The sequence below is a fragment of the Vulpes vulpes genome, chromosome 14 (genome assembly GCF_048418805.1).
Source record: "Vulpes vulpes isolate BD-2025 chromosome 14, VulVul3, whole genome shotgun sequence".
NCBI classification, from domain to species: domain Eukaryota; kingdom Metazoa; phylum Chordata; class Mammalia; order Carnivora; family Canidae; genus Vulpes; species Vulpes vulpes.
Window position 1 is genome coordinate 10,058,734 of NC_132793.1, and position 13,620 is coordinate 10,072,353.

Genomic DNA, 13,620 nt, shown 5'->3' on the forward strand with positions numbered 1-13,620 from the left:
TTAGGAGAGAGAGGTGATGGTGGGGTTGCCTGGGGTGCCATGGGCACCGTGGCTTGGCTTCCCCGGGAGAGGCTGCAGCTCAGGGGTGAAGGATGCGCTGCCTGGAGTGCCTGCCCAGTGTCCTTCCTTCACTTGGTGGAGGAGCTGCACAGGGATCCAGAAAGCACATCACGTGGGCGGGATAAGGAGAACCGGACCAGGTGCCTGCGTTCAAATCTGGCTCCCTGTCCTCGGGCCAGTGCCTGAGTGTCCTCACCTTCCAAACGGAGGTGATGATCAGACCTGCGGTATAGGATTGTTGGATCGGATCAGCCCATACTGACGGTGCTCAGAAGCAATAGCTGTTACTCCTCCTGGGGGCAAGGTCGTGAAAATGGGGCCCATGGAGGCCAGGACAGGGTGGGTGGGGTCTTCAAGGCCTCTGTGCTTGCTCAGAGGCTATCTGCTGTCACAGGGGGAGCAGGGGAGCCTTTGAGAAGATGCACATGAACCTTTGTGGTGGATGTGGCCCTGGAAAGATCTTACCTGCAGAGAACTTTCCCTGAGCCTCCCAGGAAGCTGGTCTTCCTGTCTCTGCTTAATGACCTTGAGCTTTTCTCCTCAAAAGCATCTCTTTTGTTATTGGACTGTGCCAGTTATTGTGTAAGGACTGGGATTTCGTGACTGTTTGCTTCCTGCCATTGGACAAACCATGGTTCTTTCTCTGGGCCTCAGTTTCCCCATCTGATGGTGTCGGGATAGCTAATTCCTAAAAGTAGTCCCAAGCACCTGGGCCCTGGAATTCTGTGGCTCTTCGTGGGTGGAATCTTACTTATTATGTACGCCCACCGGAGATTGGAAAAAAAGTGAAATTTAAGGAGAAAGGCCACCTCTCATTTCTCTTGGGTCCCTGGACCAGGAGAAGAGACCCCGTGAGAATCCTCTTTCTGGGGACATCAGAGTGCCACTTTGTGCTTTGCCTCTCACTTGCTGGTGTGAGTCAGGAAGAGAGCTGGGGATGGAGACGATGGACCCAGCTTAATAGATCCTGATGCTATTTCCCAGCTACTTCTCCCTTTCCTCCCAATGATGAGACTCCGGAAAACTGTGCTTTCTTTTCAAAGTGGGTCAGAGTCTCCAGGGAAATGAGCCGAGCTGAAGCAGCCAAGATATTACTGATGACAGAGCTCAGTTCAGCCAATGAGAGGCCAGGGAGGAGGTGGCACACCAGACATCAACACGTTATTGTCTGTTTCCTCGATTAATTTGTTATTTGATCTCCTGACTTGGAGCTCGCGTTGTAGTTAGTGAGTAAGAATGCACTTTAAGACACGAACCCATGCCTCACTCGAACCACCACCTGAAAGACGGGCACACGTCTCTGTGGATGAGTTTTGACTTTTCATAAAGGGGTGAGGATTTTTTCTGACTAGTTCTGTCCAGGGCTTTTCACCTGGAAAGTACCCAGTCTTGGTGACCTAACTTCAAATTCCTTAAAAAAAAAAAAAATTATTTATTCATGAGAGACACAGAGAGAGAGAGGCAGAGACAAAGGCAGAGGGAGAAGCAGGCTCCCTGCAGGGGGAGCCCGGTGCGGGACTCGATCCCAGGACCCCAGGATCATGCCCTGAGCCAAAGGCAGATGCTCAACCACTGAGCCACCCAGCCCCCCCCTAACTTCAAATTCCTTGATGTCCACCCACCATCCTTTCTTGCCTTCTTTTGAGCATGGCTGACGTTGGCCCTTGGAGCTGCTGACACTTTGGCGTGCTGAGACATGAGATGTTTAGTAGGCACCTGCAGTGTCGGGTTTTGAGGAGATGGTGGTGACTCCGCCTTGGTCCCTCCCATCATGGTGAGAGTTGGTACATGGACCACACTTACTCTCTTTTCTTTTGACATAAGTCCATGTCTCCCTTAATCACTTCAGGAGTCCGGTAGGACTCTAAGGCCAAGGCTTGGAGACGTCCTCATTACTGAGGGCTCCAGCTAGCTCCTTGCCTTTGTTGCTAAGATCATCTACATTGCTTCAGCTTTGGTAGCAATCACTTTATTCATTATTAGTTGCGGAAATATATTCTATACTAGGAAGTCCAACTAATGCTTGGAAACCAGATTTCTTTGGGTGAACCTTAAGAGCCAAGACTATGTGGATTCAAATCTAAACTATCATGGAAGATGTTACTTGTTGTGCTTAAAACAGGGGAGAGGGAGGGTTGTGTGGCCAAATGTTGGGACATGGTATTTACCTCAGCCCACCTCAGAGAGTTACACTGCATGTGAGCAGATTAAAGGCTCTGAGAAGTCCTGCAGTAAAGAAACCCATTTGACATTGACTCAGCATTTTCCAAATGCTTATTAGCTTTAGAATTTGTTTCCCTGTCCTCATAAACCCATTTAATATTCTTCGGAGCCAGCGTTCCACAAAACACCCTGGAAACACTTGTGGAAATGATTTGTTTCAGCCGAAAACTGCCCAATGGCCAATGTAGGTGGTCAGAAAAAGAAATCTGTTATTTGCAGATGCAGAGTTTTGTTTGGCCCAACTCATTGGCCCCAAACTGAGGAATTAGTGCTCTTCTCCAGGGAAGGAGAGTTCACTCCTGAGCAAAACCTCTCATTGATTATTGTAATGAGTCATGCGAAATCCAAGCTGTTGCCTGAAAGGTGAGGGGTGGGCTCCTACGCTTCCACCATCTCCAGGGACTCATAAGCTGGGACATCATTTAAGGCTCTTAGAGCAGAATATGTGAGCCACCTGTGTTCCCAGACAATCAAGAAGCCACATATGGGGCAGCCAGTGATCCATAATAGGGCCCCTCTGACTGTCTTGGCATGTGCAGGACATTTTGGAACTAGTCTTTGGTTGAACAAAGCATAGAGTTATGTATAATGTGTAACAATACTGCTTTTTTTTTTTTTTAAGAAAGATATAATAGACATTCAAACATAACAGCAGTGGGGTGATGGGCAATTTTTGTTCTCTTCTTTCCCTCATTACCTACGGGTACCCAGCTTTCTATTGTCAACATGCACTCCCTGTGGAAAAAGAAATATGTGTAAATAAAAATACATGTGTGTTCAAATAGGCATGCGTAACACAAGCGCACATGTACACCTTGCTTGGATGACATATGCATAAACCAAGATAAATATAAGTTGGTGAATTTGGGTCTTAAATCCTTGGTTTCTCACAGTTGCCTCAAAGTGTGTCCCTTTTTAATTTTTCCAGATGGGCAACAAATTTGGGAGATGGAAGCCACGGTGGATAAAGACAAGAGCCAGCCAGTAAGCACACGGACGAGATGACCGAGCGCCCTGTCTTGTTTCCTTCCCACCTCCCTTGTGCTCTCTTTCCTTCTTTTTTTTTCCCCCTCCTTCATCAAAGTCTCAGTGCTTTGGACCAAATAGGCACTCAGTAGGTATTAAATCGACAAATCCATCGAACATTTATCTAGCACCCGGCCCTCTAATTTGTAATTGTGGCATCATAATATACTTTGGTAGAGTAAGTGGTAATCCTTTCTTTGCTGCAGCTGGAAGGTCAAGTTCCCCTTAGAGAGAATTTCACCTGTAAGCGTACAGGATGTGTCTTGACTCCTTTTAGTTGAGCTGGCTTGATGTGCCTTGCGTAGGAAGGTAGGCGTTGTGCAGTGAAGTTGATAATAGCTCCTTCCTTCCAGAACATGCTTTTTGTTGAGATCCCTGAGTATCGAAACAAGCACATCCGTGCATCGGTGAAGGTGAACTTCTATGTCATCAATGGGAAAAGAAAACGAAGTCAACCTCAGCACTTTACCTACCACCCAGGTAAGGAATCTTCTCTGAAGGCCCCTTTGGTGTTGAGAGGCAGCACAGGCATGTGGTGAGGACACATGAGGTCGGCTTCCAGCTGGGTGACCTTGGGCAGGTGACTCACCCTCTCTGAGCCTCCATTGTCTCATCTGCCAGATGGCACCTTCCTTATAAGACTTAGAGAAGCCAAATGCATGTAAAGTGCTTAGCACAGTGCACAGTAAGCAGATATGGATGATATTAGCTATTATTGTTAATAATTTCCTTTGGGAGGGCAGAGTAGGAGGGAGGCACATATGGACTTGTTCAACAGAAGGTTGCAAAGCTGATGACTCCTGTCCATGTCTTAGATTTGCTCATGATTTGGTGAATGAACATGCCCTGAAACCTGCAGAATCTTTAGTGGACCCCACAGAGGGTGGTCACCCTGTGCCCCAGACGAATTCCTGGGTAGGTAGCCCGGCCAGGAGGTCTCATTCCCACAAAGGACTACAGTTGGAAAAAGAGTGTCAGGGGCCATTTTGCATGCATTCATTCGTTCAGAAAATCTCTGAGTGCCATATCTGAGGCACTGTTCTTGGCTTGGAGATAACAGTAGTGAACAAAACCTAAAAAATCCCTATCTTCATTGGAGCTCGTGTTCAAACAGGGGGGATTATGATAAAATATAAATTGATCAAAGGTGATTCAGAGAGCAGGTAATATTGAGATGTCAGATTATCACTGGGGCTGCAGAGATGGCCTACAAGCTTCCCAAGGCTGACACAGGCCTGCTAGCCACCTTTCCAGGAGTGGAAACCTATAATCCAAGACTATCACCCAGGTGTAATTTCCATCCTGTGACAGTGTCGCGTGGAGCCTCTGCGCTGCCGGCAGCATGAGACCAAGGGGACCATCCTGGCAGCCCAGGCTTGATGGGCTTTGGCTTTGGTGGAGTGTGTCCATAGATTTGCTTGGTCTCTCTGGCCATTGTACCATCCCAGGGCTGACATGACATGCCGTTAGTGGCAGGGGCTTGCAGGAACCCAAAACTGTGTAGAGGAGAATCTCTGAGAAGGTTCTAGACTAAAGCTCAATGCTCAATGATCCTTTTTTTTTTTTTTAAAGATTTTATTTATTTATTCATGAGAGACACAGAGAGAGAGGCAGAGACAGGCAGGGGGAGAAGCAGGCTCCCTGTGGGGAGCCTGATGCAGAACTCGATCCCAGGACCCCGGGATCACGACCTGAGCCAAAGGCAGACGCTCAGTCATTGAGCTACCCAGGCGTCCTCAATGATCCTGTTTAACATAGAGGTTTTCCCTGTGTTCTATGGCACTCTCACCTCATGTTTGTGGTCAGGAGGCCTCCCTGGGCTTGGCATTGGCACCTGCATGCCTGAGCGGGAATTCAGTCTTCCAGGTCGGCCAGGGACTGCAATGATGGTCTTTAAAGGACAATTTGAGAAACAATCGCTGGTTGGTGTCCAATCAGTCTTTAGCTCTAGTGGCTGAACCTCCTTGCTGTCTCTACTTCCTGATGCCTGATGGTTCCCAAACGTGGTTACCATCCTGTACCCACCACATTCACTCCAGTGGGGAAACTGGTTCTTCAGCTCCTGGGACTGGCAATGCTTTAGGAAGGGATGCTGGAGGAGTACAAGTTCTGGAGACCGTCCTAGGTGGAGAGAGAAGCTGCAACGGCACCAGTGCTGATGGTGGAAAGCTAGTAATAATAACAGCAAGCATTGAGCACTTACTGTATGCCAGTCACTGTGATAAATTCTTTCCACTCATCTCATTTCATCTTCCCAACAACCCCATGGGGCCCAGGGGTGTGCTTGTTACTGCCAGGTAACAGATGGGGAAACTGAAGCCTAGGCCAGCAGGTCTCACTGCCCCCAGAATACTACAAAACTGAGATGGATCCACCACCATTCGGTCATTCCTATTTCCTGAAAACATCTGAGTGCCAATTGAGTGCCAGGCACTGTTTTAGGTGCTTAGGGACACAGCATGGGACAAAACAGATGCAAAAAATCCTCCCTTTGAGCATCCGACAGTCTAGCAGATAATAAGTAAGCACATGAAACATCCAGAATATTTCAGGGCGTGGTAAACATTACCAGGGACAGCAGGCAGAGAACAGGGACTGAAGTGCTAGGGCAGGAGGAGGAGGGGGTATAATTTCAGTCAAGCCTTCCTGTCCAAGCTCTGCCCCTGGGAAAAGCCTGCGAACATCCCGGGGCTGAGACAGACCTACCAGCCATCTTTCCACTATTGGAAAGACCCACCATTCGTGGTCATCATCCAGGGTAAAATTTCTATGTAAGACAATTACACAGGGAGGCTCTTGTCCAAGGCTAATAAGTGACAGAGCCTGGGGCTCTGATCCCACCTACTTGGACTCCCAAGGCCACGTTCCCGGCCCCAGTGCTCGCATCCTCTGTGTGCACCTGTGGCTCACTAAGAAGGGTGCACCCCGTGTGCTTCTCTCTCTCCCAGTCCCAGCCATCAAGACGGAGCCCACTGATGAATACGACCCCACCTTGATCTGCAGCCCTGCCCACGGGGGCCTGGGGAGCCAGCCTTACTACCCACAGCACCCGATGGTGGCGGAGTCCCCCTCCTGCCTCGTGGCCACCATGGCGCCCTGCCAGCAGTTCCGCTCGGGGCTCTCATCCCCCGATGCCCGCTACCAGCAGCAGAACCCAGCGGCCGTCCTCTACCAGCGGAGCAAGAGCCTGAGCCCCAGCCTGCTGGGCTACCAGCAGCCGGCCCTCATGGCCACCCCCCTGTCCCTGGCGGACGCCCACCGCTCGGTGCTGGTGCATGCTGGCTCCCAGGGCCAGGGTTCCACCCTGCTGCACTCGTCTCCCACCAACCAGCAGGCCTCGCCGGTGATCCACTACTCGCCCACCAACCAGCCGCTGCGCTGCGGCGGCCACCAGGAGTTCCAGCACATCATGTACTGCGAGAACTTCGCGCCCGGCACGGCCAGGCCCGGCCCACCTCCCGTGAGTCAAGGTCAGAGGCTGAGCCCGGGGTCCTACCCCACGGTCATCCAGCAGCAGAACGCCACCAGCCAAAGAGCCGCCAAAAACGGACCCCCGGTCAGTGACCAAAAGGAAGTATTACCTGCAGGAGTGACAATTAAACAGGAGCAGAACTTGGACCAGACCTACTTGGATGACGGTAAGATGCTTGTTTTTTCTTGTTGCCCATAAGGACAGGGCCCCCAAAGTATCCTCCCCCACCCAGTAAGTCCACGCTGTGGCCTGGGTATCCATCCACCTGCCCCGCTTTGGGCCTCCGAGTCTCCCTCTTAATGTAAAGGGGTTGACTGAGATAACCCTTACTGCCTCACTCAACTCTGTGTGCACGAGTCCTCTCCCAGCAGGACCTTGGGGGTGGCTGCTGAGAGTTTTAGAGGTTTCGCCATAACCACTGCAACAGAAAGAGCAAATGAGGGCAGTTCTGGCCAAAGGAGGGCTCCCTGGGTCATGAACTGGGGCAGTTTAACCGCTTCCACTCTCTTTGCGTTGCCAAGTTTAGACCAAGAATAGACAAACAGAAAGGAAGGAAGGCAAACCTTTTATTCCCGTAGAGAGAAAGAGAGAGAGAGAGAGAGAAAAAAAAAAAAAGTCCTGCTTCATAGCCCTCTTTTGTGTATTTGGGGGAGGGGAGCAGAGAAAGGGAAGGAGCGAGTCCGCTGGAAAGTGGAGCATGAATGGGGGGCTTGCAGGCAGGCTCCGGGCATCTCTGTGCCATGTGCCAGTGGAACAGAGAGGCGCATTGACGGGAGGGAAACAGCGGGCTTCCGTTGTGGTGAGCCCGGTTGCTGGGGTGGTTGGGCCGGAGCAAAAGACTCAGGGCAGCTTTGTGTGAGTCTGTAGGTGCCTGAGTTTGGGGGAGGACATTGGGGGTAGCGGGGGCGGGGTGCCAGCTGGAAGGTAGTCTTGGCGGAGTGGCTGTGTCTGTGACAGTGGTCTGTGATCTCAGGGAGGAGGGGCCCATTGTGCTAGAGGACTCACCTGGGATCAGCCAGGTGCGGCTGATGGACAGAGAGGGCGGCAGGCAGAGCCATCCCCCCCACCAGCATCTCCCCCCCCCCCACCCGCAGGGGCTCCAGAGAAAAGAAAACAGGTGGTGTGAGCTCCTTAGTAGAAGGAAAACCTACACCACTGGCTGCCATCCACAGCTCCAGCTTTGCATTTTGCAGGCGGCAGCATCTGATAGACCCCAAAACCTCAATTATTTAGGGAAATTTACTCTCAGGAACCCAGCCAGGTAATAGGAAAGGAAGGCAGAAAGCTTCAAAATGGCCACAACAGTTATCCTAGAAACCAGATACTAAGAATCAGACCCTTCAGTGGCAGGAATCCTCGGGCACTTCTCAGACTGTTGACTTTGACTCGGTGGAGAGTTTTGACGATCTGGGTGATGGGGGGTTCCGGGACTTCTAGTAGTTTGTACATCCTCTCTCTAGTGCAACTATTGGTCACACACCCAAGCCCCATCAAGCAAAGATGTCTAGGGTGACTTGGTATAGGGTCAAACTGCCCTTGCAAGGCTGACCTCAGGGTATTGCCGTGTGAATAATTGATCTGTCTCATCCTGAATATTCAAACACAAGTCGAGGTAGGGCACTGTGCTTGGGTTTTAAAAGGGAGACCATGGGCAACCCGGGTGGCTCAACGGTTTAGTGCCCCCTTCAGTCCAGGGCCTGATCCTGGATACCCGGGATCGAATCCCCCATCAGGCTCCCTGCATGGAGCCTGCTTCTCCCTCTGCCTGTGTCTCTGCCTCTCTCTCTCTCTGTGTCTCTGTGTCTCTTGTGAGTAAATAAATAAAATCTTTAAAAAAATAAAAAATAAAAGGGAGACCATAGGCAATCCGTCCTTGGACAACCCACACTTCCAAATGGCTAAGATAACATTTTGGTGCTGATTTGAAAGGGGGCTGTCTTGTAGGAACTCCATTTCATGCGGAATGCCTAATGCGAGCAGGTGAATGAAACGTGGCTGTAACCAGACCTCTCTCCACCACGCTCGCGCTCAGGGGATGTATCAGGGATGAGGTGCTTTATAAATAAATGATGCCTGAGTAGGCGCAGGTGCCTTTCCCCAGCTGGCTCTGTGTCTGGTGGTTTAGTCTCCCAGAGTGAGAAATGTGCCCCCCCCCCGCCCCCCACCTGTCTGTCGTTCCACATGAAAGACAAATGGTGAGGGTCTCTATTAGAGATGGTGAGTTAGTCAGTGCCCTGGCCCTTAGGGATCCATCAGTATACAGGTGGTCGTGACTCACCTTCCAGGTCCGTCATGGCTCCAGGCCCGCAAAGGTGCTTCCTGTTTTCACAGAAGCCTGGGTTAGGGACAAAGCAGCTGAGGATAGAGACCCCATAGGGCCTCCTAAATGCCTTTCTGAACACAGGCCAGTTCAAAGTCATGGTGAAAGTGAGCTCTTGGCAGGTCGGTAACATGAGTCGGCTCTGAGGATGTCTCAGAGAACTGAGTGCGGTGAAATTGCTTCTCCTGATGGGGCCTGTTTTTCAGTACTTTGTGCACAAGTCCAATCCCATGGGATTTTAGGACATATTCTCTGAAGTGAGGGTTCCAGAGCTTAAAAAAAAAAGTTTTTAAAAAACCCATTTACTGTGGGACTTCTCAGAGCCTTTACTGTACTTGTGGACAGTGTCAATCTGTAAAATGAGGGATGTAGCACTTCCTTGAATTAGTCACACACAAGACAGTGTGCAACTCGAGGGGTGCCATTCACACTGCATTTTATTATACCGTCTGTGAATGGAATCCCCGGAGTGGTACAACACGGCAGGCCTGGAACCCCTGTTCCCCAGCCTTCTGGAGAAATAACACTGAGGGAATTAGAGTTTAGAAGCCCAGTGCTGCCCCCATCCCCATATGGCTGTATTCACGCTTCTGAGTTCTGTGGCTTCACGGGGGGGCCAGAGTAGGACAAGGCAAGAGAATAATGTCTGCCTGTGTGGCTTCCAAAAGGCAGCAAGGTGGCTGCTGGTTAGATGTTCAGGACTTGACCGGCAGCGTCTCCAAGGCTCTGCACAACCCAGGACCACCCAGGGGGGCCAGCTGTGCACAGTGTAAGCTCCAAACAGCACCACTGCTGTAGCCACTAGAAGAGCTGTGTGCACTTCGGTCTCCTGATTTGCTGAGATTTCAGACCCCTCCGATGGAACATTCTCGGATTCCACAGTTGGCTTTGTGGATGTGGGAGTCAGACTTCTCAGTCGATTTTGCATTTCTTTCTTTTTTTTTTTCTTTTTTTGCATTTATTTCTGACAGGCAATCTGGAGATCCCTGGGTCATCTCTGTAGTCTGGCTGGGAGACATCCTGGGTTGTGAACACCCCCCCCAGTTCTTTTTTTAAAGATTTTGTTTATTTGAGAGCGAGAGAGAGAGAGAGAGAGGGTGAGGGGCAGAGGGAGAAGCAGACTCCCTGCTGAGCAGGGAGCCCAATGTGGGGCTCGATCTCGGGACCCTGAGGTCATGATCTGAGCTGAAGGCAGATGCTTCACCGACTGAGCCCCCCAGGTGCCCTGTTAAGCTCCTTTTCTACACCTTTTACCGATTACTCGGAGGGAGGCTCCTCCACAAAATATATATCAGGCTGTGCATCCTGGAGCTGTGTGTGCTTCCAGTGGTGGGGATTTCTCATGTGACGTTCCTTTGCCTTAGGATTTTGGCAGAGTGCACTTTCCTCGGAAACTTCTCGAGAGCAGTTTAAGTGTTTCGAGGGTCAAGGGGAGGTTTCTCGGGCTGCAAGAGGAAGGGGCCACCAGTGGACTCCGGTCCAAACACAAGCAAATCTTTGAAGTTGATCGTGCCAACTGACTGTGATCCCTGGGAGCCCCCATGCTTGGTTATCTTTTCCTGACCCTTCTCGAAAGGTCCCGAGTGCCTTGTCTGGGCGTCCCACCTGATTCCATCATGTTGCATTCCTGCACAGAGACAGTCTGTCTGGGCCCCACTTTTTCTTGGAACTCCAAAATGCAGCTTCTGCTTTCCCCACTCCGAGGATTTGAGACATTTTCACTGAGTCTCATTCTGAACTGGCAAAGTAAGTGAGATTCCAGGGCAACACGCATCCCCACTCCTCCCTCTCCCTATGTTCCTCCACCCAAACCAGGCACTTTCCATTATTCTTCTGAAATGTAGGCTTTGCACACGTACTGCCTTCTTTTTTCTCTGTCCTCTTGTCACTTCTCTACATCGTTCCTTGTTCTAAAGTCCCTAGTTTTACCTGGAAAACACCAGTCATGAATGAATTCTTCTCCCCTCCTTCCCTTCCTGCCTCCAACCTATCTCCTGCCAGCCCTCCCTGCCTAGAGGCCTCCCTCCTTCCCTCTGTCCCCTCCATCCTGACCGTCCTTCCCTCCCTCCTTCCCACCTCCCTCTCGCGCCTAGGTAGTGACAGGCTGCCTACTGTGTGCCAGGCACTGTTCTGGGACTTGGGCACACAAGTCAGACGAAGTCCTTGCTCACGTGGGATAATTTTTCTGTAAAGGAGGTAGACATTAGTATGGAAGGTAACATGTAAGCACATTTCAGATGGTGATAAAAGGCCATGAGGGAGCCTGCACAGGGTGAGGAGTGAGAGTGTAGCCAGATGGGGGTGGTATTGGCCCCTGAGACCCAATGCAGAGAGGCTGCTGTGGGGAGGTGGGAATAGTAGGTGGTGGTGACTATGAGGGCAGAGGAGGTGGCGGGTTTTTGGCAGTGTGGTGTGATCTGATTTACCTTTTGAAAAGCTGACTTTGGTTGTGTTTGGAAAATGGACCGTGGGTAGGCAAGAGTTGGCCAACAGGGGCTTTACTTTGTTTCAGACAAAGCCAGATACAAAGAGCGAGAATCCCACGGCAGGCGGGTTATGGAGGGGTGAGTCGTTTTACAAAAGGTTGCCTTGTGCGTCCTTTCATTAGTGCGATTATTTAAAATGTAACTGGAATTGTCAAAACGTGTTTAGTTCACAAATAGTTCTTGCATTGCCGTTGCCTGGAATGAGGTGGCTGTACCTCATCGGCCTAGGTGATCCAGCAGGTGGGTGGGGGGGTGGGGGGGTGGTTTGTGCCGTGCAGGCCCAGGCAAGGGAAGAGGCAGGGGCAGGTCTCCTCCCGTGTGCCACTGATGGCACAGTCTGCAGAACTGGGGGGGAGGGTGTTCTCTGGTCATGAGGCCGTCTCACCGCAGGCTCCGGGTGGCAGGCATACGCCATCAGCCTCGAGACTCAGCCACTGATAAGAGGACTGAGGGACAGGGGGAGGCTTGGGACTCAAAGGAATTCCTTGATCCCATTCTGGAAATGTCTTGGGGAGAAAGGATGTGGTCTTGGTGACGCTGGAGCCTCCACCAGAGTTTTGGGAGGACAGCAGATGGTGTGTGCATGTCTGTTTGGTCGGGTTTTTTTTTTTTTTAAGATTTTATTTATTTGAGAGAGAGAGAGATCTAGAGAGAGAGCGTAAGTGGGGGGGGAGGTCAGATGGAGAGGGAGGAGCAGAGTCCTCACTGAGCAGGGAGCCCAATGCAGGACTTGATCCCAGGACCCTGAGATCATGACCTGACCCAAAGGCAGATGCTTAACCAGCTGAGCCACCCTGGTGCCCTAGACCAGTCCGTTTGTGAATCTACTTCTCTGGTCTTCATGTGAACTACTTACAAAACCATTTTTTGGAAATACGTTGAATGAATTTGAATATTTCTCTATATACTTAAATATTGAGACATGTGCACATTCAGAAATCAGTTAGTGTACTTTGAACTTCACCTGTTGGGCCACCCACGTGATTACCACCTGGACCATGCATGGCATGGAATCATGGTAGCACCCGAGCAGCCCCCATGTGTGCCCCTGCATATGTCCCATCCACCATCTCGGCCACTCTCCTGCCTCCTACCCCGAGATTCATTTTGCCTTTTTGTATAGACAGAAGTCATATAGTGGTGCTCTTTTGTGTCTGGCTTCTTTCCATCAACTGCGGGCCTGGGAGATCTGGAGATACTGTTGGTTGCAGTCGGGGTTCATTCATTTCATCACTGTGGGTTATTCCATTGAGGGAATATCCTGTGGTCTCTGCACCCATGTTTCCATTGATGGACAGTTGGCTTGTTTCCAGTTTTATGAATAAAATTTCTGTGAACTCTTCTTTTGATGCTCAGACATAGGTCAGGAGCAGAGCCTTTGCCACTTTTCCTAAGTGGTTGCACTAGTTTATCCACCCAGAGCAGGTCATGGACAGCACATGAACTCGTCTGAAGCGGAGTCCATTTAATATCTGCTGACCTTGGGATCTGCCCTCACTGCTGATGAATACGCCTGGTGGTGGGGGATCCGGGCTGCAGACCCAGGGCGTGGCAAGCTGGTTGGGTGTCAGCCACTTAAACTCTCTGGACCTCTGTTTTCTCACCCATGAAAACCACGCCTCTTGCTCAGAATACTCAAACTGCCAAAGATACATTAAGATCAGAATGTGGAGTTGCCAGCCAAGGACGCAGGACTCCTGAAAGATGTTCAGTACTCAATATTGGCTCTGTGAATAAGGATCGTGATGATTGGGGCACCTGGGGGTGGCTCAGTGGTTGAGCATCTGCCTTCTGCTCAGGTCGTGATCCCGAGGTCCTGGGATCGAGTCCCATGTTGGGCTCCCTGCGTGGAGCCTGCTTCTCCCTCTGCCTGTGTCTCTGCCTCTCTCTCTCTCTCTCTCTCTCTCTCTCTCTCTCTCTGTCTCTCATGAATAAATAAAAATCTTAAAAAAAAATAAAAGAATCATGATGATCATCCTATTTCTGCTTCCCTTGCAGTTTCCTGTGATGTCTGCTCCAGGCTTACCTGTATT

At 50.7% G+C, this 13,620-nt stretch overlaps 1 protein-coding gene across 5 annotated transcripts in view; it reads left to right on the forward strand.

Moving 5' to 3' along the window:
* The window catches only part of NFATC2 (nuclear factor of activated T cells 2), a 161,783-nt gene that overhangs the window by 111,730 nt on the left and 36,433 nt on the right, over positions 1 to 13,620 (forward strand). For all 5 annotated transcript variants that reach the window (XM_072735566.1, XM_072735563.1, XM_072735562.1 and 2 more), the window contains exons 7-9: positions 3,212 to 3,267; positions 3,663 to 3,789; positions 6,258 to 6,947. In XM_072735566.1, the coding sequence (XP_072591667.1) occupies positions 3,212 to 3,267; positions 3,663 to 3,789; positions 6,258 to 6,947 (873 nt within the window). The remainder of the gene's footprint in view (positions 1 to 3,211; positions 3,268 to 3,662; positions 3,790 to 6,257; positions 6,948 to 13,620) is intronic.